The sequence below is a fragment of the Corvus hawaiiensis genome, chromosome 26, assembly GCF_020740725.1.
Source record: "Corvus hawaiiensis isolate bCorHaw1 chromosome 26, bCorHaw1.pri.cur, whole genome shotgun sequence".
Taxonomy (NCBI): domain Eukaryota; kingdom Metazoa; phylum Chordata; class Aves; order Passeriformes; family Corvidae; genus Corvus; species Corvus hawaiiensis.
This window is the reverse complement of record NC_063238.1, coordinates 21,004,646-21,030,263: the sequence shown is the minus strand read 5'-3', so window position 1 is coordinate 21,030,263 and position 25,618 is coordinate 21,004,646. Positions and strand designations below refer to the sequence as shown.

Here is a 25,618-nt window from a genome sequence, read left to right as displayed (position 1 = left end):
ACAGGCTCAATAGAAGAAAAGATTTATCAAAGACAGATCAGCAAACAAGACCTTTCTGGGGCAGTTGTAGACCTTTCCAAGACATCTGAACACACACATTTTTCTATTGAGGAGCTTAAAAATCTCTTTACTCTTCATGAAGATTCCAGCTGTGTTACTCATGACTTGCTTGAGTGTGACTGTATGGGAAAGATTGACCATCAAAGTGAGTTTGTTTTTCATTATCTCTAGCCACTGCTGAGGAATCCATTCTTAATATATGGTCTATCTCTGGAGAAAACTTTGATGCTCAGTAAAAGAGGATTGGAGGGGTTCATTATGGAATCTTCCATGTAGTGGCTGATTTATCTAATCCATAGGAGTCCTTCACGAAATGAGGTGAAGAAAGATTAATTCCTTGCAGTAACAACTAGTTCATTTATCATGCCTCTTAAGTCCTTGAATTAGCTATGTGCAAGTCAACTAATGATTTGTTACAACCAAATGGCACAATATGGTATTTTGCTTCAAAATATTCAAGGACAGTAATGAAAACCTGGTAAGGTTACCCAGTCAAGTTATAAAGCAGTTTATCTGAGGACAGCTATACCAGGTGAAAGTCTGTGCCAACTCTCTGTATATAAACCTTCATTTCTGAGCTGTTAACTAAAGCTGATGCACGATGATTAAAATAGTTGAGACATGCTGGAAGACTTCCTGGCAGTTGTAAAGCCAAGTAGCAAATATTCACATCTATCCTTTCTGTAGGAACCTGTCTCATGTTCTTTTGGCATATCAAAGTTGTTTTCATACCTTGCTGTGTACAGGTATATAGGTTTAAGTTAGGAACAGGATTTAAAAAAAATAAATGATCATAAGTTATGTTTGCATCTTATCCATTTTGATTTTTATAGCTCACCTAATTTCTTGAAGGAAGGAGTGTCTATTGCCTGGATATATTTCTTTTTTGGGGCATGAAATATCCATGTACATTATTTACAGGTGTGATAGTGTGGTACCAATACTGATGTAGTCTAAATGCACACAGAAACCTCAATAAAAAGAACTCCTGACGTGGGTGCAAGAGTGTGTGTTCTCAATAGACAGGAGCAAGAAAAGAAGTAATGCAGACCCACTACTATTTTGCTTGATGGTTTGCATGTTCCCAGGTAATAGGTTAGACTTGTGCTTCTTTCTCATATTAATCTACCCAAAATGGGGAGGACATGGCTAGTGATAGCACAGGGCTTCTGTAGCCATAAGAATTTGATTATCTTCTTTATTTTTGCTCCATATGCTGATTAAATCATCTTTGTATCTTTCTTTAATGATAGAAAAATTAGACATTCTGTTTCTGCATAAGTAATCTTGTAAATTTGCCATCCTCCACTTAGGTACTATTACAGGATCTGTGTGGGAAAGGCACCTTTTGTGTTAAATGTTAGCCACATTTTCCCAGTTGTATGCAGTGAGGCAGGTGTGGCTCCTGGAGTGCAGAAATCCAGAGAATATTTGTGTTTCTGCTGTGATGAACACTGGTGCTTATATTTTTATTTAGCAGCTTGCAATTGTCTTAACATCTTGACTTCTTACCTTATGCTTTGAACACACATTGGTTCTATCAATTCAACCACAACATTGGCCTCTTGGATTCTGTGACTTTTTCAAGGGTAGGTCCTGGTCCCAGTGAACAAAACCCTTTGGCAGTAAATCAAGGAAAAGCCTGAAGGCCATTATTAGACTTAAGTGGTGGTAATGATTGAGTGAGGGGAAGGTTTGGTTTCCTAAAGAGCAGAGGACAAACCGTCTCACTGCCTCCTCAGTCAAATTGTTCTGAGTCATGGTCTCATGTTTAATCACCCCAGAATGCAGATACCTCTGCAAAGGTCTCTTTGCCTTTCCTTAGAACAGAAAACTGTCAAATTAGTGCATCAAGGAACCAGATTCCAGGTTATTGGGGGTAGATTCTGCTGCACAGACAAGCCAAGAATTTCACTGATTTGTCTCCTCCATATCTAGCAAGTATGATTCAAAAGATAAACTAAAAAGGAGCCAAACAATGTAATACAGGTCTCACAACCATCATCTCCTGTGGTCCATTCACACTAGGGTCTTCTTTAGAAAACTTGAAAGGAGGAAATTTCCTGTGCATGGATCATACTGATGGGTTGCTTGCTATTCTGCTGGCCTTCAGATCAGCTACAAAGCTGTAAGCCTATTGTTTTACTTGATCATAGGGTACTTTAGGAGTTAGGAATGCAGAGTCTGTAAATGCATCCATTCTAAATTTTCTTCTGGCCAGTAAAAAAATATATTTCAAATGTACTTCAAATGTCGTATGTCAGTCAAAAGGAAAGTTTTGTGTATATGAGTCTTTATGGGCTCTCAGAAACTTTAAAAAACTCAGGAATACTCTGAGTCATGCTGCTCACATCACTGGTCTTTCCTAAAAAGCACATAATACTGCTATGAAAATATTTGGTGATGTTTTAAACCAGTAACAGTAATGATGCAATTTTTTTCCATACAAAATTATTTCTTCATGTATCCCATGCATCAGATGAATCATAAAACCATCAATGTGTGATGTGCACTGCAATGACCTGATACTATTTGGAGCTTTAGGATCCTACGTTAAAAATGAATTAATCTCTCTGTGCTTCACAGCAATAGTCTTTTCCTTACTGTGATATACAGTATTGTGTATACTGAACAACTTGGCATAATCTGGATGTACAGAGTGTACAGATCTAGTGTGCTGAGTCAATTAAACTGCTACTCAAACTATTCTTAGCTGGCTGGAGTGATTCCTCTGGGAAGAAATTGAAACTAGAGTGAATTTTGCTGCAACATACATCTAGATTCAGATTTACTTAAAGAATGGGAGCAGGCCAAATGTCACAGAATTAGGAAGACAGAAGAAAGGAAATTGCCAGATAAGATATTTTCTTTCCCATCCATGTATAAAAGGATTTGTCTTTATGCTAGCATATGGTGATTTTGATAACCTCAATCACTGAGCAAGAAACAGCCTTCCCCCTCTTACTGTGGATATATGTTTGGGTTTTGTTGATACAGAATGATTATATGTGCTCATTTGTTATCACCAACTGTCTTATTGATTCACACTGAAATTTTCTGTCCTAGTTTTCTCTGATTAGTCTACTGCATCATTTTTTTCAGATACTTCCTCAGAAGAGCCTCCCATATCTAGAAGCTGCCAGCTTGAACAAAACCATGGGAAGCCTAGTTCAAAGAAACCACTTTCCATGTCACAGTTGATGCAATGGAAGCATTTCTCTGGGCAACATCAGACTCTTGCTGATCCTTTCCTTGAAAGGATAAAAGAGAATGTTTCTTTCATTTTCCAGAATGTAACCAATTCTACTTCCCTACCTAATAAAACTTAAGTGTCTTTCTCTACCACTTGCATCCTCCTTGTCATAGGCCTTGTAAACAACTGGTGTGCAGTTACCTATTGTTCTTTTTGCCCAGTTATGTTTTGTGTGTTTCCCTTGAGATTTCTGAGTAAATGTGATTCTTGGTGTTTACACAAAGTTACAGTTATTACTAAGTTAATCATACTTGCTGTAATTATAATACAGATTTTTAAAACTAACTTTGCTTTCCAGTGTTCTATTCCTGTGATATCATAACTAATAAGATTGTTTTTATGCACATTCCTACTGTAAGTCTGCTTTGGTTTGTAGTTTTCATTTGATCATAATGATTTATGGCTTGTAAAGCTGGCAACTCTTCAGCTGAATTTTATAAATTAGTCATGCTATATGCATGTATATGCATGTATATCCATGTCTTGTTAACAAGACTCTGGTTGGATTTTTGCTGTAACAATGAGAAGTTATCTATCTGTATAAATGCAGCTTTATAACAAGGTAGATGTTTTTTTCCCTTGAATTTACAATTTAATGAATTTCAGAGCAATAGTTACTAATGTCCAAAAATCTGAGGCAACGTCTTGATACTGTGTCAAAATATTCTGAAATTCTCCTATTGCTTTTACTTGGGAAAATAAACTTTATTTCTCAGACATACATAGTATGGTATTATCTTCATTTTGTTAACTCCTTTAAGGGTGCATCTTGCCAAACACTGAAGTACTGAGCATTTTTATGTTATATTCTTTAATGACTGTATTTCCCTTCTTTGAAGACACAAACATTCGAAATCAGCTTGTAGTTTTTAGGTGAAGTACTTTGAAAGGCCCACAAGAGCAGAAGAATGGATAATTTTCAGAAATACTGCAAACTTACAGAATTTGAAAGACCTTGAGCAAGAAGAGGGCTCCATTGTCATAATCCTGCATTGTGTCACATGATGATATTTGGTATCTGTGGCAACAGAGCCTAAAAGCCCAACCAAAATTCAGAAAACATTTAAAATTATTGTCTGTGTTATTGTTAGTACTCCATCTTTCCCTAGACTGTCAATGAAGTCACAGCCCATCCTAACCCATCATCAGACATTTTCCATGCATTTTAATGCAGTTTTGGTACTTGAAAGCCATGTGCACTGACCTCTATTTGTCATCCATATTTATTTCAGAGGGTTTTTTGAGTTGCCTTTGACTCTAATGCTGGATGACACCAGGAAATAATGAAGACCGAAGTGAGAGAATTATTGAGAAAGTCATAAATTCTGAACATCTTTTTGGCATGCATGTTGTGTTCTTGGTAATAATTAGAATTATGCTAATAGGTAGTTTGAATCTTTAACATTTTAGGCTGGCTGCTAAAGAGCCTGTTCTTCACCAGGTGTGTGGTGGTGTGGTGGCCACGCTTATCCAGCTGCTGTGGTGCCTATTTGCTGTGGGGATTTCGCTTAGCAAGGACAAGGTGTTGAGGGTTATCAGGTCAGGGTGTGCTACATCTGAGCTGAGACTGTTGTAGGGCACTCCCTGGAATAACACTGATTTGAGCTGGTTTGCACCAGTGGTGCAGGGAGGAGTGCTCACCCTGTCAGAAGAGAGATCAGGAAGGCTTGCTCTTTAGAGAATGGTCTGCTAATCTTAGAATGGCTACTGCAGGTCTCTGAATCACACTGGGCAGGGAGGCCTGTAAGCCAGTCCTCAGATACAGTAATCAATATTGTGTTTATTCCTTGCCAGGTCTTAGATGGGAGGAGGGGATTTTGGAGAATTTCAATTACTTCTGTTACAGGGCATGCTGTCAGAGAGACAAGTGTACTGCATGTTCCTGCCTGAGACCAACCCTGATTTTAAAAAGCAGAAGGAGTGGTGTTTTATTTATTTCTGTATACTGCAGCAAAGTTTTTTTTAACTGGTTTCATATGACTGTTTTTGTTGATTCAGCTTTTAACCATCTTGGCACAGGTTTTCTCGTCATTGAGATGGTGACCCCTTATGATTATTCACTTGCAGAATAGCAAACTGAATTACAACTCCATTCACTTGGGTGTTGTACAGGTTTGTATGGCAACTGCCGTAGATGTGTCTTGCACTCTGACAAGAGGTTGACATCAAGTCCAGTTAAGGGTCTGCCTTTTTCTGAGGTCATAAAGTTCTTTCACTTGTCATCTGGTACAGAGAGGTGCCAAACAGTGACTGAATGATTCCGTAATGGAAAAAACTCATGGGAAGTTCTTAAAATGCCAAATATGGAACAAGCTTTGACAACTGCTTGGGGTTACCACCAGGAATTTGGAAAGGCATGCTCCAGCCCTTGCAGGCAAGTAACACACAGAAGGAAAGTAGTTCTTTCATGTGCTTTCCATTGAATGAAAAGTTGACGTAAATCGTGATTGTTTATGTGTGGCTTAAATAAATGACGTGTTTGTGGCTAGAAGATCTGGGAAGGCTATAAAGAACAATGAGAAAAAGCACTTTGGGCTTTATAGAGTAACTGAGGAATAAGCTGAATTGAAAATGGTTTTAAACGAGGCCTTGTGTGCTTTTCCTTAGTACTAAAGCAAGACTGCTTCTGTAGGCATAGCTACTCACAGGACTTCGAATGTGTGATGCAGTGTTCCACTCTTGAGAGGCCGTATGTGTTTGTACAAGCAGCACCAGTTGGGACCAGGTAAGTAATCCTGAACACTGCAACCGACTTGAGAGTATTGTGCTAGAAATGTCCCTTCTCAGGTACATTGGTTGCTGCTACCTTTCTCCCAGCTTTTCATCAACATGTGGAAATACAAGCAGATTTGAAGGAAATATGTCCATCTAAAAGCCTCTGTGGCTGTTGCTGCTTCCAGCCTTTTCTTGTCTCAGCCTTGATGTCAGCTTGAGTTCTCCCTGTACTCCTTTGTTTGCTTTGATTTACACCCACTTGACAACATATGCTCTGCATTCTCCTCTAATTAATTTCCTTCCAAGTAGGCAAAATGTCAGGCACTCTGACAAAAGCCTGGGCCCCTGTGAACTAGCTTTTTGGGTGTTTTCTGTCAGTTAGTCATAGATCTTTTCCTTCTCTTCACATATCACTACCTTGGCCCAGGTTTTAGTTTTCTAGAGCGTGAGTTCCCACTTGACCCTTGACTTTTCAAGGTTCCTTTGGAGGGATACGTTTGCCCAACAATAGAAGTGCAGTCTGAAATTTCCTCCCTCCACCTGTAACATGTTGCCTTTGATGGGGTTTTCAGCCTGTAGGTGGTTTGGGCAGACAGGTCTCCACAGCCTCATTGAGTCAACAGAGAGCTGCGCAGGCGTCAAGGCTTATGCAAAACTTTGCAGACTTGAGATCTAAATTCAATTCCCAAAGCAATGAGTTAAGTAGATGAACCTTTGTGTGTTATTCATGCTAATGTCACATTTGATACATGTACTACAAATGTAGAAGGGGTTAACAGTACTTCCTAATGCAAAAGCTGGCCAGCACTTCCTGCTACGCACCACTTTCCTCTTTCCTTTGCTACTTTTCCTCTTTGGACTAAATTTTTCCCCCATCAGTTTTGTTCTGCCAGGCTGATTTATGTTTGTGTTGCATCAAAACCTACAGCAAAAATATCTGATCTGTTCCTAAAACTGAGTAGGAGAAAACACTTTGTTTTGTCCTTATTCCAGAACTGGAAGCCCTTCTGCTGAAATGCCTTCTTGCCTTCATATTTTGGATTAGGACTTAAAATAGAGGTGGGAAAAAATAGGAGGAAAAGGCATGGCTTCTGCACTAGCATGTTTTTCACTGTTCCCTTTAGTTTCTGCACCAGTTTATAAATATTTGCAAAAAAACAGGCAGTAGGAATATTCTTTCTTTTGAGCAGCTAAAATGTCCCGATTTCTTCTACCCTAGGCTTTTATGAGACTCAGAACTGCAAAGTGTTACCAGTTTGAGCAATCTGCATTCCCTCAGAGCTTTTACCAGTGATCAGGCCCTGAATGCCCCGTGTCCCACAGAGTGACTAAATGCAGTCTGACCAGAGTTGTTTCAAGAGACTCTTTCTGCAGTTCTTGATTCCAGTTGTTCTCTGCTGGGCAGGGCACAGTGCCGCAGTTGACAGCAAGGAACTGTCTCGTCCATGTCCTAAATCAGCCACCCCATGCACCTCCAAGAGGAAAAAAGAACCATGTCACTCACTGCAGTAACACTACAGCCAAGGTGGTATGGGATAAGGAAACCTGTGAGATCAGGGTTGTCATGGAGAGAGAAAAGAAAGTAGAGGGGACTAAGAGAAGCAAGGAGATGATAGGAGGGAGGACCAAGACTGGGCAAACAAAGACTTAAATGGTGTCCTGCTGACTGAGCAGGATGTGTGGGGATGAAAGGTAAAAAAAAAAAATCAAGGTTGGAGCCAGATACCGCTACTAAACAGAAAGAAGGATTGAGTTGGGTGAAATGAATGGGAGTGCTTTCCTGCAGGTGCTGTAATGGACTCCATGATTCCTGGTCTCACCATTCTGCTTTCAGCAAATGCTCACTGTGGTTGGTTAACCCTGACTGGACACCAGGGGCGCACCAAAGCTGCTCTGTCACTCCCCTCCTCACCTGGACAGGGGTGTGAAAATATGACAAAATATTCACAGGTTGAGATAAGGACAGGGAGAAATCACTCACTGATTGCCATCATGGGCAAAACATACTTGACTCGGGGAAATCAATTTAATTTATTGCTATTCAAATTCCAAATAGGATAATGAGAAATAAAGCAACTTTCCACACCCTCAGTTCTCCCGGGCTCAACTTCACCCCCAGTTTTCTCTCCCTTCTCCGTCCCAGCAGGAGGACAGGGAATGAGGATTGCAGTCAGTTCATCACAGGTTGTCTCTGCCACTCCTTTTTCAGGGACACACTCACACTCTGCTCCTGTTTCAGCGTGGGGTCTCTCCCATGAGAGACAGTCCTCCACAAACTCCTCCAGTGTGAGTCCTTCCCATAGGCTGCAGTTCTTCACAAACTTCTTCAGAGTGGGTCCCTTCCATGGGGTACAGTCCTTCAGGAACAGGCTGCTCCAGTGCTGGTCCCCTGCAGGGTCACAAGTCCTGCCAGCAAACCTGTTCCACATGGGCTCCTCTCTCCATGGGGCCACAGGTCCTGCCAGGGGCCTGCTCCAACGTGGGCTTTCCATGGGGTCACAGCCTCCTTCAGGTATCAACCTGCTCTGGCGTGGGGTCCTCCAGAGGCTGCAGGTGGATCTCTGCTCCACTGTGGACCTCCATGCTCTGTACCATGGGTTGCAGGGGAGCCTCAGCTCTGGCACCTGGAACACCTCGTCCTCATCCTCTCTGCCACTGTTTCTCTCACATGCTCTCACTCCTCTCCTCCAGCTGCTGTTCCACATTTCCAGACCCTTCCTTTCTGCCCCCCCCCCCTTAAACACATTGTCCCAAAGGTCTCACCACCATTCCTGAGTGACTGAGCCCTGGCCAGCTGTGGGTCTGTCTTGGAGCCAGCTGGCATTGGCTCTATCAGACATGGAGGAAGCTTTAAGCAGCTTCTCACAGAAGCTGCACCTGGACCCCCCCTGCTGCCAAAATCTTCCTACTCGAACCCAATACATCTGTGGAGCCTCTGTCAAAGCAATTGTTTCCTCTCAGCTCATGTCTGTAAGCTTTTGGAGTCATTGACTTCTCTGCTATTGATTTGTGAATCACTGGCAATTTGAAAGTATAATCCAGCTGAAAAAGTTTGCAACCTTCATTGCAGCATGACCTCTTAAAGGACGCAGATACCGTTTTGCAAGCCGTGGATGCTCAGGATTAGTGTTGCCTTGTGGACATTTAATGCCCTTTTACATATGCATCAGAGTGAAGCCTTGTGTGAACACGTTTTCTATTTCTTTGCTTCATCCAGCTAAGAGGATGGACAGCAACCTGGGAATAAGTTGTGTTGCGGCTGATGTGGATGTAATCGGTATTTTCTACATATACAGAAATCCGCTATAACTTCATAGTGGTCATTCCAAATTAGCCAAAGTCTTGGTCAGCACAATATAAGAAAGATACTAAAGGACTAGAGAGCATCCAAAGGAGTGCAACAAAGATGGTGAAGGGCCTTGAGGGGAAGCTGTATGAGGAGAAGCTGAGGTCACTTGGTCTGTTCAGCCTGGAGAAGAGGAGACGATGGGGAGACCTCACCAGTCTGCAACTTCCTTGTGAGGGGAAGAGGAGGGACAGACACTGATCTGTCTGGTGACCAGTGACAGGACCCGAGGGAATGGCCTGAAGCTGAGTCAGGGGAGGTTTAGGTTGGTATTAGGAAGAGGTTCTTTACCCAGAGGGTGGTTGGGCACAGGAACAGGCTCCCCAGGGAAGTGGTCACAGCACCAAGCCTGGAGTTCAAAAAGTGGACAACACTCTCAGGTACAAGGTATGACTCTTGGAGATGGTCCTGTGCAGGGCTGGGAGTACTCACTGATCTCAATGCTCACTTCCAACTCAGCTTATTCTGTGATTCTGTGACTTTTAATTGCTGTCTTTAGTATCTGTGCTCCACCTCATAAGTGTGGTTAGGAACTCTTAATCAGATAGCAGTGGTGTGAAGATAAATCAGCCAAATTCCATGCAACACTTGGCTGTATATGGGGGAAATCAGTAATCCGACCTTGGGTTTCGAGAGAAGGTGGATCTGAACTCTGAAAGAGGTGCACAGCAAAAGAGTGAGAGGAGACAGTTATTGACTGTAGAAGGAGAAAATCTGACTGGATATAATAAGAATAATAAATAATAACCACCACTCCACACAGCAGAAGAGATTAACATTGAAAGAGGCCTCCCAGAAGGCTGTGGAAGTTCTGTCCTTAGCAGTTTTCAAAACCAGTCTGAAACAAAATCCCAAGTAACCTGGTCTAATATTGAAGTTGGTCCTTTTCTCAGTAGAAGGTTAAACTAGAGGACTTCCAAAGGCTCCTTCCAATGTCAGTAATCTCCTTGACTGTATTAGGAATATGGAGAACATACAGATCTGCGAGGCCTGTGACTGGCTAGTGGTCACTGACTGTTGTCAAGAGCTCCTTGGGATCTGAAACCTGTGATAGATGTAGAATAAAAGAATCTGCTCAGGAACAGTGAGATTTTAAAACCTGATGTGATGAAAGAATTCAGGAATCCTGCTTTGTGGAGGAACACTCAATATGACCAGTATGAAATCAGCAGCCTGGAAAGAGTTGTGGGGTCTCTTACTGTGTGTTGGCAGCTCCCAGAAGCCGGAGTTAACCAAGGAGCCTGCGCCGTGCAGATGAAGAGTGGAAGATTGCCTAAACCTGAGAGCCACTTGAAATTGTAGCACCAGCTTTCCTCAAGATGGTTTTAGCAATGACTCTACTCTTTGTCTAGCCACTGACAAACTGTGTTGTTTTTCATAGCTGCGCAATAAAGAAAACCGTAACTCAAAAGCAGTAGCAATCTGTGTATCTCCTCCCAAAGATGTTGCCAGCTTTAATGGTCTGAGAAACTGTTGAAGAAACTGCTAAAGTGTTGCAAGTTCTGAAATCTCACCTTTGATTTGAAACCTAAACACAGCCCAGGAACTATCTTGATGGTCTCAGAATCCAACAGACAATTATTAGAAGGGAAGAACATGCTGGAGATGAAAATATTGCTGAACTTGACACTCCTATGAACAGAACTTGTTTGGAAAATAATTTCTGCTTTCCCTCTACATGCAAGCAACCTCTGGAAAGAAGTTTCCAAGAAAAATCTTAATCACCAGCATTCACCTTGAGCATACATCATCCAGAGGACATAAAATTTCCCCCAGGACACAGCTTATTTAGTTCTGCACTGAGATGTGCAGAAAGTTATCCTCAGCCAATTTCTTTTCCTCTCCCTAGGAGAATTGCAGAGGTGTTTTTTTCCCAGTGCTGAAAAGACCACAGGTATAGCAGGAGAGCAGTAAGACCAAAGATTTTGCCCATCTTCAAGTTGTTTTTTGTTTAACCGGCTAGGCAGTAAAAGCCAAGCCCCTGGCTGCAAAGGACTGACATAAGCCAAATTCTCTCCACCAAGCTCATCACTCCTGCTGCAGTGCAGCAGCTCTGGAAGCAAGGAGGTATGGCTTGCCTTTGGAGTGATACCCTGCCTTGCAGCGCTGGCAGTTTTCTGCCCTGTTGCTATCTCATCTCATCTCATCTCATTTGTGTCAAGGTCTATGCCCCTCAGCTGGTACAAGGTGATGTAGGTGGTACCTACCTGGTAGCATAAATGCAAGCAAAACACTTGTTAAAAAGCAATTAAGATTGCTTGATGCTGTGCTTTTGTCCAGCTTTGGCCACTGCAGGGGTTCTAGCTACGAATGCAAAATTGCTGCTGGGTAAGAGAAGTGTAAGGGTGTGGGTGTCTAATTTCAGCTGGGGATTTACCTGGGGCATTGGTGGTGGGGAATTAAGGTGACTTGAGGCCACCTCCTTCTTGAGTTCTGGTTTCCAGTTTCCCTCTTGCAGTTCCAGTCCTTGCAGATATCACGCTCCAGGGGCAGGCACAGCTTGTTTTGAACTATGTGTTCCCACAGGCTGGATGCCGTTGCCTGGCTGGCTGCCCAGGTGTGCTGGGCTGGGAGGGCTTTGGGGGAGCTGAGGCATCATGCAGCAGAGAGGGACTGTGTGCTGTTCCCTGGCTGCAGGTCTGCACTGCAGCTCCATTCCTGGACCTGAAACTCAGCCATGAGGGGACTCAAGCTCTGGAACAGTCTGCCCGGAAAAGTGATGGAGTGGCACTCGGGGACATGACTATTGGTGTACTTGGCAGTGCCAGATTAATAGTTGGGATTTATGATCTTGGAGGTCTTTCTGACCCAAAGAATTCTATGATTCTCTGACTGTGGCCCTGCTGGTCCTCCTGCTCTGCCCTTTTATGTCAGAGATGCCTCTGCTCCTGCTCTTCCATAGAACATATTAGGTTAAACCTGTTGGCGCATCCACAGGAAGCAATGCCAACAAGCCAAGTTGTGACAGTCCTATCATCCGGCAGCTCTGGTGTTCACTTTTCATTTCCTTTCGTTTTAGAGAGCCTTCAGCAAAGGCAGAAAGCGAGGTTTCCTGAGAGGGTGACCTGAGGGTGGCAGCAGCTGCTCACGGTCCGTCGGTCCCAGCGCTGCGAGCGAGGAGGCTGCAGAGCCTTGGCCGGGGAATGCCGGGTTACGGGGTCTGGCCCGGGGAACACACAGAGGCAAAGGTGACAAAAGATCAATCATGCATCAGGAGCACCTCTTACCAGGAAGGTGACTTTGCTACAAAGCAGACTTTGTGTGAATCTGATCGCTCCTTCCAGGCAGCAGTAAGGCACAATCTCTCGGTTTCTGCATTGAAATCAGTGAGGTATCTCGATACCTTGGTCTGGTGACTGGCTCTGTCCTGAGTTATGATGGGATCATACCTCCCAGCGAGGAATAGTCCAGCCATGCGGGTTGATAACTGATGGGAACGACCAGAAGTTGTAATTCAAAGCTGCAGCTGACACTGCCCATGGGCACCTGACAGCTCCAGGAAACAAGTGCAGACACTGTGGGTTACAGAAGCAAAGGAATTTGGGTACCTAAGTATTGCCATAGTGCTGCTATAGGCACTGAAAAACTCAGTCCTGAAACCGCTCTGCAGCTGCAGGCTGAGCTGTGAGACAGCCAAACACACTAAACACCTACCTGAATGAATAAATTCCCTGAGGATAATCTCAGGTCAGTGTTTAGTTGTCAAAGACTTGGCACCATGATTAAAGGGCCCTCGTGTCTTTCCTTTCTCCTGATGCTCTAGGCATTTGTGGACCCCAGCTGAGGTACTCAGCTCTCCCCGGGCACTGCAGAGTATGCCTGTGCACCTGGCTTGGGACTGTGGTTTCTGAACATGGGGAGAACACTGAAAAGCTTGATGCCATAATACTGAGTTTCAGAGCATCTGTGTCTCTGCATATCTGACTGATGCTGGCATCCTTCTCCAAGGTTTGGTTATAAGCCAAGAGGAAAAAGTAGAAATGACTGCATAGAACTGCTCTGTTTCTTTCATTTCTAGGGCCAGCAGAAGTCAGTAGGACCTTGTAAGTTATTTAAGACAGCCTGAGCACTTCTCTAAATTACGCCTTATAATAGTTTGAAGAGGTTGTTCCATCATGACATTAAACCTTCAAACCTTCCCTCAGTGATGGTTAAGACCATGGAAGGTCCCAACTCTATTCATTACTAAATTTGGCCACTTTGCATCATTCTATCAGGATCCAGGATCTTGGAGTTTCATTTGGGAGAGTCAGAGTCCTGTGGGACGTAATTAATTCTTACTGCATTACAGTTAGGCAATAAAATCTTGAGACCACACACAAAACTTCTTTCAGGCCACGCTTCTCCTGAAATCCTTGGATAAGAACTGAGCAGAAGAGGATCAATGCTTCAGGTTTGGCCTTTTGTTTTTTTGTTGAATCATGAATATGCCCAGAGTCAGTTCAAGCAAGCCTGGCATTCTCCTGCTGTTTTTCCCTGTTACCTGTGAGCCATTGCACCTTAGAAGTGCTTGGCTGCAAATAGATCAGAATTCAAGATACAGGGGGCTGACCTACTGTGGAAGGTATCTGAAACTACTGTGTCTTGCTTGTTTAGTCTCTTCAGATATGAACACTTTATTCTACCTCCAGGTGCTCACCATGTGGTCAGTACATGTTCCACTAAGATATACCTTCTACAGCATCCAGACCAAAACTGCCTGGGTTTTTTCCAGTGTGACGACATCTGAAGTGCATTTGTAAGAACCAAGGAAGAACCACCTGAGAAAGGCCACAGAGAAAAATCTGGTAAAATGTGGGGAAACATTCTCTTGCATCAGTGATAATTGCCTATCAAAGTAGGTGCTATTTCCATTTCACTGGCAGTATGCTGGGTGGATAACTTCTGGTGACCAGAAATCCCTTGCAGAGGTTGTTCATTATTAGCCAAAGCTGTGTGCTGCTCTGCTTTGCCCAAGCCTGTGAGAACTTGCTGAGCTCCCTGGAGCTGGGACTGATGAGAGCTTATGTTTGAATGAGTACAACTTTTAGACAGTCTCTGCCAATGGGGCTGATGCACAGACTAATTTAATGAAAAGTTAAAAATTAATTACCTAATGTCCAGCCCCTGGCTGCTACCAGCAGCTGTCAACAGCAGGTCCTGTTTTGGTGTGGCTGAGGGTGGTTGCCAGAGAGGCAGGAGCTGTCTGGACCCACTACAGACTTCTACTGAGCCATGCAGAACATCTGCAATAGGAACCCTTTCTCTCTCCTTTCTCCTTTCTTACAAGGAAATAGGTCAGGAAGCAAAAAATCAGGATCTGGGAAGGAAGATGAGAAGTTACCGTGAGAAAGTGTTCTTCTTAGACTGGAAATAATGCACTCTCAGTGCTGAGCTCCTTTGACACTCTCCAGTTCCCTCTCTGGCTTCTGGTCATGGCCAGCAAGGATCCGCACCCAGGTCAGGGTATGGAGACAGACCCACGTCAGCCCTGGGCATGGCAGAGTAAGGCAGGGTAGGAAGGGTAATGGCTCTCTTTCAATCAGGCAATATTCAAAGTAATTTCTCCCCCCTCCTCCAGCTTCCCACATGATTTGTCAGGCCAGGAAACATATGGACCTTTGTCCTTAGGGAGTCTGATTGAAAGAATTCAGTATGTGATTTGCAATGAACAACAGCTGTGCTGGTGAGTTGTGCTGATAAGAAGTTCTGATCGTGCACTGCCTTGGAGCAAGGGCAGCAGTCCCTTGTCCCCCAGCCCAGCTCCTGAGGACTGTCCCAGTGCACTGTGGCCATGGCTGTGGACTGGGAGGCTGTGTGGGGATGCTGCTGGTGCGACCCCAGCCCAGGTGCAGTGGCTGCTGCTTTCTGACACCCCACTGAGTCTCTGTGAAAACCCGCCCCAATGTCTTCCCACTCCCACCCTGAGTTTTCCACCTAATGCTGCTGTGAGTGGTTGGACTTGAGAAAGAACAACTTTCCTCAATCTTTTGGCTGGCTATCCTCAATAAAGGGTCTCTCTGCCTTTTTTAGGAGGGGAGACACACATTTTTGGTGCTAGAAATATGTATGAGAGGAGACCTGAAGAGAAGATGACGTTTTAGCTACTGATGTGATGTGCTGCTCAGAGGAGACAAGCCTGATGAGGAACCATGCCAGTCTCCTAAGTAGGTAGTGCAGTGCTGCCTGGAGGGAGGAGTGCCAGCATTTCCCAGATCACTTTGACATGCCTTTCATTACCAGAGAAGAGTTCAGTGACAATAAAATGCATTTTATTATGTTTAAATGCAAAACAAAAAACCCCAGATTTCTAGAATTTAAAAATTACTTGCAAGTGTTTGAACAGAATCATCCATTTATAACCAGTGGTGATATGGGTGAGGACTCCTGGGACACCCCTTTATCCACTCTGGGCTCACAGAGCTAATCTACAGCTGTTAAAGTTGTCCTAGTCTATCAGGTGCAACTTCATGCTCCAGTATGTGATGCCAGGCAGCAGCCTTAATCTCAAGTGGTCTCTGTGTATACTCTTATTTCCTGGAGATTCACTGGTTTTAAACATTTCTTGGGCTTTCTGGTAATGTGGCATGCTGAAAACTAATTAATTACTATATAAATTTCTGCTCCTCATGTTAATTAATTTCAGCAAGGAACATGTAAACTGACCTCCTGTAGCTGGGGCAGCACTGCAGGTGGATGTGCATTCCAGTGTAAAGCAGTTACTGGAGGTAAATCAACAGCCCTGGTGGCAGAGTCTCCTGGTTTGTCTCAAGTGTAAATGCTGGAGACAGATACTTTTCTTCTCTTACTTCAGGATGGCTGAGATGCCCCTCTCTGCTAGCTTTGCTTAACTAATATTTTCTAGTAAAAGATGTATTTTAAAAACACGAGGTTACAGACATTCTGAAGCAGCACCTTAAAAACCTGTTGATGCCAAGTCAGGGAGAGGGATTTAATGTAATATTGCAGGAAGTGGTGGGATATGACATTGCCCTCACCAACGCATGTGAGAAGCTTCAGTGGTGAAAGCTCCAGTGCTGTTGGAATATGGAGCCTGACGACTCATCTCACACAGATAATGTATGTCAGAGTGACAAAAATCCATGGAAGCTGTGAACTGCCCTGCATCCTGGATGAGCATGTCTCCAGTTGTTTATCAGCACTTAATGCTGTGCAAACTCACTGACACAAATGCACTGGTTTAGGTGCTTTGCAAAAAGGCCAATCATCACTGGAATTCCTTGTCGTTTGCTGTAGTGGACACAGAGCTAAATCCTGAGTGTGTGGCTTCATCAGCCTTTTGGGAGAATGGAAGAGTTGCTAATTAACTACGTATTTTAGTATCAGACCTTCTCTTCCTGCCTGCTGTGACTGTCTGTTGGTCATGCTGTCTGTCCAGCCTCTGATGGCATCTCAGAGAAAGCGTTGAGGTAAGTAATGTTTTCTTTAAAGCATTCTGAGCTCATGAGAGTGAGATAGTGCATTCCCATGTGGTTAAGTTATACACTTACAAGCTCCGGCTAGAAGTGTTAGCATAACAGCCTTGGGTTGCTAGGAGGTGCTGTGTGGGGATTAATTAATCAGGATGGTTGTGCCTTCTGTTTGCTGTCATTGCTGATATAGAAGAGAGGTTTTCAAAGCCAAAAGCTGTGATGGGCTCTTGTCAGGCTGACAGATTTGCATATAGAAACACACATTAAGGCAGTTGTGGCAAAAGTTAGTCATTGCAAAATACTTCACAGGGAAAAATTTAAACTGTGAGGCCCACAAGAGGCTCTGTCTGCTCTAGGCTGCACCTCTGTCCACATTGTTATGGGCAGCAGCAACACTGAAACAGCTGAGACTGCTGTACCAAAAAATTTCCCTGTTCCACTAAATGTGTTAAAAAGGCTGATATTTAGCTCATAGATTTTTGGTCCAGTTTTGAAGCAACATCCTAAACTTTCTTAGTGCACAAGTAAGAGATTTGGCTTGCCCCTTGCAAGAGCAGGGGATGCTACCTCAGATTGTGTCTCCTTTACTGTAGCTGGTTGAGCTGCCCAGATGGTCACTTTCTGATGTAGTTCCACCCATACAGTTTAAGGCAATAAATGGGAAGAAGATGGGATAACAGTAAGTCAGCAGACAAAACAGAAAATCCATAAAGAGAGTGATAAAACCTAATGGAGCTTGGAGCAGCCTCTTCAACTAGACAATGATGAGTGCCCAAAGCTTCAAGCTGTAGTAGACAGAAGACACACACAGAGGATTGAATCCACACAGCTTTTAAATGATTTTTTTTAGTTGGGGGGGGGGGGGGGGGAGATTCTGAGCGCAGGGGAGCCGGCTGGAGTCACGACATGAACACCGATACGATTTGAGCATTGTGCTCCGCTTTATTGTTTTCTTACACCAACTTATATCTACTTTGCAAAGATTCATGTCTATTCCCACGAGACAGCCTCTAAGCAGCAGGGGAGCTGACCAGTGTGTAACTTTGCCAAGGATTTTCAAGGCTGCCTGCTGCCAGGTGTCTTTCAAGCCTGTCTGCAGCCTGAGGCCCCTTCAGGGGTTCTTCCCTAGCAACCCTGGGGTACCCAGACTGCCCGGACTGTCCTGGGGTATCATATGCCCCTGTTCCACAAGGAATCCCTCTACAATTTTTGACATTAAATTCATTGGACAAGCAAGCTTGCTGCTAGTTGTCTCCAAGCATCCATTCCCTTGGAGGTACTATCCAAACAAAAAGATTTCGTTTCCCCTCAGCTGAAGTCAGATATTTGCTCAGCTCTTTGAGAAGAGTGTGGAAGGAAGGCAGGCACAGTGTTCAGATTCCAAAAGCTCTTTGCAGGGGACCCTGCATAAGGAACGTCGAGACAGCTGGCCCCAAGGGTCCTGTATTCAATATGCCCCTAAGCAGGGATGAGTGCTCTAGTTCTCTAATGCTTCTCAGAACTGATGCCTGGTGAGTGCTGTGTGAGACTGGGGCTCAGAGTCCCCCACCAGTACTGTCTGGTGCCTGAAGAGCTCAGTGGGTGCAATGACAGCAGCATGTCCAGCACCCGTTGGGAGTGCAAGAAAGGGAGGAGGCTGGATCCAAATATGAGCATGTGAGCTCTTCTGCTGCAGTGTAGGGGGAGCACGGGGGCCTCGCCTTAATAGAACAACCACAAAATCACACCTAATGCCTGTGTGCACCCTGTTCTGTTATCTTTGTCTCTCAGCCATGAAAAGAGGGACCTGCATGGAAGGTAAGGCAACCTTTTGGTTAATAGTCAGTTCCTTTCACCATTGTTCCATAGGGGAGCTCCATATTCTGAAGGAATTCAGCTCTGCAGCTTCCTCTTCTCAGGAGCATGCCTGACGCCCCGGTTTGTAGAAGAATTGCAGGTGACCGAGAGCAGCTGCTTACCAAAACTCACACACTGGGCTGATAACCTTCATGGAAACATTCTAACATATAAAAGCAGGAATGTAGTGTAGTGGTCAAAAGGTTCAGCTTGGGAGCGCGGGCTTGAGCTTCCTCTTGGGGTCTGTTCATTTCCTTGGGGGTACAGTGCAGCAGCAGCCCAGGGTGTATTTGGCTCTGAGTCCCTTCCAGGGAAAGAGAGGAATACGTACTGCTTTCCCTTTCCTGCATGAGTGCTGTGTCCACAAGGCTGCTATGAAAACCCTGTTGGAATTAATTTCAGGACAGAAATTACTACTGTTTGGAGTGGGGTTTTTCGTTTGGTTTTTGCTAAATGGGTGTTGCTGCATACTTCAGGTATGTGTTAGGAGTCCCTAAGGGACTCACAGGCTGTCAAGACAGTGACCAGTCTGTGATGCTCAGCTGAAGAGTTATGATAATCTTGGCCACAGCAGTGGCACCCGAGGGCATAGTGCAGAATTTTAAGAACCTGAAAACATTCCTAAGGCAAAATCCTATATGCCTGTAACCCCTCAGGTGTCCTGTCATTCTAGTGGGGTTTGGTAACTTCTTTTGCTATTCTTGGTCACCCAAATTCCCACTTGTATTGCACTTAAAGAATTCATGCACACATTTTTCTCCCTTGCACCTGTGCTAGACATGAGGACAGATACAGTCATTGCCTTTTCTGTACTCACAGTAATGTATAGGTTACAGGTTCTAGATGTGACCCTAGTAACTTCCCTTCCTATATGCTGCATGCTTCCTGACCAGTCTCAGTGCAGAACACTCCCTGCCTAAAGCTGAGATGGGGCAAGGCCAAACGGGTTTTGTTTTGTTCCCTCCAAGGGGTTTGAGCCCAGGCACTGCAGGATCATGCCCCAGCTGCTCCTCTCACTGCTCTGCAGCACTGGAGTAGCAGAGTGTTGTTCCTGTGATGAGCTGTTTGCAGCTGCAGCGACACTGTCTGCTATTTATAAAGAACAGGGTTACTGGAATACTTCGACAGAGCAGTCACAGACCTGCAGAGCAGGCACTGGAGCGACAGTAAATCAGGCTGTGGAGTCACACGTGCACTTCCAGGAAAAGATGGTTATGCTGATGCCAGAATAACACATTTCCCCACTGGTGCTGGCACATCTCTCTGGGCACTGCAGCTTCTAGCAAAGGTTTGCATAAGGGAGCTGTTACTGTATAAGCTTCTATTTAATACCCGTGGTTACCTACTGGGCTTATTTCTGCATGCCCACCTGTGTTAGCAGACATCAGCTGGCATGGCAGGGTCATGGCACATCTGGGGCTTGTGGAACTCTGAGCAGTGCTGCTGCTGAGGTCTATTAGTCACCGTTAATGGTGACTTTTAATGCAGATGGTTACAAACTGTTTTTTACTTTGCACCTCATGCGTGTGAGATGGTAGCCCCGATTCTGCAAGTTATTTAGATTCCTTCTACTGAAATCTGTGGGAGCATAATGTCTAAATTGAATTTTTCAGAATGTGGGACTGTTCTGCTTGCTGCAATTCAAATACGTAGAAGGATCCCTATAAATGTTTCATGGCCTCAGGGACAAACTGTGATGTGGCTGCAAAACTAGGCACACGTACATCCCCACAAGAAAAATCACATTGCAGCAGCAATGGAGAAACCGTGCTCCTAACCCGTCAGTACTTACAGATGACAGATGCACAAATACAAAATATAGTTAATGTTTTAGAAATAGGCTTTGCACCAATATAGGTTTTCAGTTTCCAATGTGTTTTTTAAATGAAGCAGAAATTACATGCCTATCTGCCCTCAGATTTTCCTCGTTAGCATTAATCAAGCACACTTGACTCACTTACAGATGAATTTGATTAGGATCATGTATACTCTTAGGAACCAAAAATAATGAATCATGACTAGAGTGTACGTGCTGTTACAGCCAACATTGTTGCTTGGTGTCTACTGCAGCAGTGAACTAATAGAAAGCTCCTAGAACTGGGTTCCAAACCATTGGCAACAGGAGGTGGTAAATGGCACACATGAAATAAAGCAAGACCACACAAAACGGAAAGCTATAAAGTGCACAACTATTTAAATGTCTCTATAATTGGTTGGAATCCTTTATTTTCTGACTTAGAAAAAGCTAGAATGGAAACTTGATTGTGTCTACATGAATACACAAATATTTTTGCATATGTTCCAGCCTCTGGCCCACAGTTGTAGCTTTTAGATCTGCGAGCTCACTTACATGTCTCATTTTACTTGTTTTAAAATGCCAACAGATTCTTCTGCTCCTCTTTTAGCACTATGGAAAAACAAAGCATACAGTAGTGTAGCTCTGTGTGTAAATCTTGTTTCACACATTCACCGCTGCACATGTAAATTCATGCAATGCCCATGTGCTCAAGCACTGGTTCAGAAGCAGTCAGCGGATGCAACATTCCACTGCCTGTAAAAATGTTTGTTGATAAAAAGACAAACACAGAAACATATGTTTCTGTTGTGACATATTATTGATATCCCACATAATTTATTCTGATCTTCTGTCATCCTCCTTTTTTTCTTTTTTTACAGTTAGCTTTATTGTGCAGTAATTATTTTACACTCACCTCGCCAGCGAGGTCCATGAGGACCGTCTGTGTGACGAAAGAATATGTAGTATCTGTTATCCCTATTATCATGACAGCTGCCTGGGCCTTTGACAGTTCTGCAATCTACTTAATCATTTACCTAAGTGCCAGAAAATTCCTGTAAGAGGAAAAGTAGACTTATGAAAAGGGAATAATACATAAAGAAACACCTGCATTGAGATCACTTGTCATTTTTGGAAAAGCTTTGGAGAATGATGCACACATTTAGTATAGTGTCATGCTCATGACACTATGGATCTTTTATTCTACCAGCAGGCCTTATCTGTCATGTATTGAGCTTTTATCATGTCTGTAAGATCCCTGCTGTGTGCTCTGGCTGTAGGGCCCTCCCTGACCCTGCCCAGTTCTTGCACTGGCTGAGGAGGGACTGCCCTCCATGCTGTGCCATGCTTAGCAATGCTTAGTTTGCAGCAGGTGCCTTTTTCATTAGCTGTTTGCTTTTTTTCCTTCTTCCATCTCCCCTGTTTGCCAAGCAAGCCCCTGGGGCTCCCTGTGCTGTCACTGCTTTCCTGCGTCCGTCACATTGCTGCAGACCTGGCTGCAGGGTGTCTTCTCCCCGAGCCCCCTCTGTCATAAGGACATCCTGTGCCTTCAGGTGCTCCAAAGCGTGTTTTAAGAACTGGCTTTTCAGGAGCAAGAACTGCCTATGTCAGTATATGCCATGAGCAGAGAAGGTAGCTGTGCTGGTAAGGAGCAGAGGACGCCCGGGCAGCGAGTGTCGGTAGAAGCATTCCACATTAATTCAGATCCCTGCCAAGGAGTTGCAGTTACCTTGAATTCTCTTTGTGATAACAGCACCAGAAAAACTCCCTCACTCCCACCGCTTGCTGGTTTATGGAACACTGGAATGACCTTGGAGTTAGGTCACTGGCAATTATCAAGATATAAGGAGAATATATAAAGAAAAGAAAGTTTGAAAAGTGTAAACGTATTTCATACAAGGTTTTAATGGACATTTTCAAGGGTAGATGTGCCAAAATGTTTCCACTGGAAACTATATAAAATTATTGATGTAAAGGGGTTCTGCAATCCTGGCATCTCTCTCCCCTCTCCTGAGAGCTGTTGTAGCTCATGACAACTCTGTTCTGTGAACTGGGAGCATCAGCAGCTGGAATTTATCATCTGTTAGTCTTAGTCTTTATGTAGCTCATTTTAGAGACTCCACTAGTAATGACAGCTCTTGCCTTTTTACCTTCAGGACAGCTTGGAATTCATCTCTTAGGGCCAAAAATCACTAGCATTGAATTTATAACAAGAAGAAAAATAAGCCTTTAGTACAGTATCCAACCAATTTTTGGCATTCCTTAAATTCTTTCAAAGGAGAGTCAGAGGGACAGATGTGTCATTGCAGCTCTGGGCTCTCTTTCACCCCTACTCTGTGATTGTGTGATGCTCTTCTTAAAACCTTCCCTTTGCTTTTTCACTCTTCCTTGCCCTTCTAAAGATTTTACCCAAGAGTTTTCTGATGCCTCTTGGACTAATGGCTACCTTTTAACCTCAGGGCTCTCTAATGAAATCCTGTCATTTTTTTTGAAGAGGTGAGCTGCCTTGGAGGTGTGAGTACCCTTGGCTGCCCACTGCAGTTCCTGAGCTGGTTTGCTGTTTTGGTGGCCATGCAGTGGAAGGTAGCTTTCTCTGAGAGGGGGAGTTTGGGGATCTGTAAGTTCAGGAAACACATCTCACTGGGCTTCTGATAAGGTGGATTGTGGGACATTTATTTTGATTATACTTTTGCCATAATGTCAAGCTCTGCTGGACAGAGGGTTTTCCTGGTGGCTATTTGCCTTCCCAAGAAGGTGGCAAGAGTATGTTTTCACTTCTTGCTTGGCTCACAAGAGCTATTTCCATGAAAAGGCTGCCATAAATTGAATCCATACATAGTAACCAGAGGGACTGCAGTGATGGTGTCAGTCCTATTCTGCCAACATGTGCTGTATGTCAGAGTTCTTAGAATAAATGGGGTTTACTCAAAAGAAATTAAAGCTGTCAGCTACAGCCAGTGACAGCCAACAAGGTGGCCTCTCCTTCCTTGCATTCCTCTGAGCGTTGCACTCGCTCTGCCTCCTGTTGGCTGAGTCTGTCCTCTTGAGGAGCACGGCATCCTGAGGTCCTCGTGCCTCAGGTGTTTTAGAGCCAGGGAGCCTCGTGGCTCATGAGTATCTCTGTGTGGAATCTCCTTCCAGATGGGAGAGGATGCATGTTCATGCCTTGTCCTCAGGAAGTTTCCAGCCTACCCTGCCTGTGGGAGAGCAGTGAGGTGGCACTGCCAGCAGGGACCCTGCTGCCATGGGGATCCCCCCTTGCCAAGCAGTTCTTACGCAGCCCTTTTCTCTACTGATGCCAGGGGTGTCTGTTTAAGGAGCCAACAAATCTGCCACAGGAATCTCTTGTATTGGGATTACATGTGCTATTAATAAAAATTGCCTTCAACTTCTAAATCAAGGCGCTTAAAACCCACAATGAATGCATTTTGCAGTAATGAAAAAAACCCCAACATTTTGTTGAAATTTAAATAGACCCATGAACTTTTGTATCATGCATGCTATTTTAAAACTGTAAATCTATTCCATTTTTTCCATTGTGGTTGTTTTTATGTTTCATTGTGCTCTTACATAGGAAAGTCTTGGGTCTTTTAATAGAAAAGATTTTATGTTTCCAGGCACAGGTTTTTGTGCCCAGCTCAATAGGCTTGGTAAGAAACTAGTTTTCTGACACTCCTTTTTCTATGGTACAAGATTTAAGAAAGGAATTGAAGAAAGTATTAAAGTACAAGGGCATCAAGAAATTATTGTTAACTTCTCGAAGCTTAGATTAAGGTGTTCTAAACATTTTTTTTAAAATAAAAAAAGGACAAAACCTAAATAGTGGCAAGGTGTTCTTTTCTGTGATTTTTGTTTCTGAGAAATCCAAGCATGACTCAGTCTGAGGCCAAATGTTTTGTTATTACAAACACAACCTGAAACTGGATGATAAATTCCATAGGTAATGTAAAAGTGTCCTAAAAGCCCCAAAGCTATTCAGAATTATGTAATGAAATGTACTCAACTCTGCTCCCCCACCAAAAAATCTCTTATCTGTAGCAATGAAGGAGAATTTATCTACAGTTTTCATTCTTCTATACCTTTTTGTCTGCTCTCCTTTGTGCCTAGAAGATGCCTATATATCATGGAGCTATTTCATTCTCAGTTAAGGTTTGCATAAAATTAATTGATTATTCTGCATATATTTGATGCCTGTTGTGATGTTGATTTGCTCTGGCCATTGCCTTTCCTATTGACCAGTGCTCTCTCTTTGTTTCCTTCTGTTTCCCATGCCTCTAGTTTAATAATGAGGCTGACAGTTGTCTGGGACAATGGTTATATTTTTGATATATGTTTGTATAGTGCTTGGCACAATGCAGCTTGGTCTCTGATGATGTATGTCAACTAATAATGATGTTGTTTCCAATTGTTTCAGTCTCCAGCTTTGTAACTGTTTCAGAAGTCCTCTTTTAAACAGTTAGAAGCAAATTATTATTTAAACAATATTTTCTGCATCAGTTGTGATTTCTTTAAATAATTTAAGTGCTTTTTCCAATACTCCTCACAAGAACTGTGTTATGCCTGTGCCATTTTACTGATTTAAAGCCAAAGATATAATGATACAGAGATCTGCTCCAGATGTCTGTGAATAAAACCGCACAGTGCAACCACTGAAAACCAAGTGCTGCTGTTGTGAAGGGAGTGCCTTGCAAATGAGAGGCAGCACAAGGAGTACAGCAGGTGCCTTCTGACACCTGGCATATGCCCTCAGTGTCAGCAATAATCAATCTTCATCTTCAGGAGTATTTACCTGTCTCATAACACTTAAGTGATGCCCTTTTTTTAGCACAGGAAGGGACACAAACAGCAGATGTGTCAGGCCACTATGGCTGACAAACATCCCTGAGTGTGGGAATCCATGATGCGCTGATCCGTCACTGTGTGTAAGCTCTGTTGTTATTGTCAAGTTAATCTCTTTCTATTTCCGAAGTGGAAATCAGGATCTACTTCTGTATTAAGCCAGTCTCTAATCCTTGTTCCCAGCTAAACATAACAACAATCTATTTATATATTGGGCTATCCCCAATTAAACCAAAAAATAGTATAACCTAATTCAGCTGTTGGGTAACACCAAGTATTAGCAGGGGTTATTTATATCGTTAAGATGTTTCAGATTTGCTGCATTAAATAAAAGCTTGGACTGAGCTTTTTTAGGTTTTCTG

General features: G+C 43.5%; 1 protein-coding gene across 2 annotated transcripts in view; it reads left to right on the top strand.

The window, feature by feature from the left end:
- RAD54B (RAD54 homolog B) overlaps positions 1-4,036 on the top strand; it is a 64,711-nt gene extending 60,675 nt beyond the window's left edge. For both annotated transcript variants that reach the window (XM_048286540.1, XM_048286541.1), the window contains 2 exons: positions 5-205; positions 3,163-4,036. In XM_048286540.1, the coding sequence (XP_048142497.1) occupies positions 5-205; positions 3,163-3,389 (428 nt within the window). In that variant the 3' untranslated portion in view covers positions 3,390-4,036. The remainder of the gene's footprint in view (positions 1-4; positions 206-3,162) is intronic.
- The last annotated feature ends 21,582 nt before the right edge of the window (positions 4,037-25,618 follow it).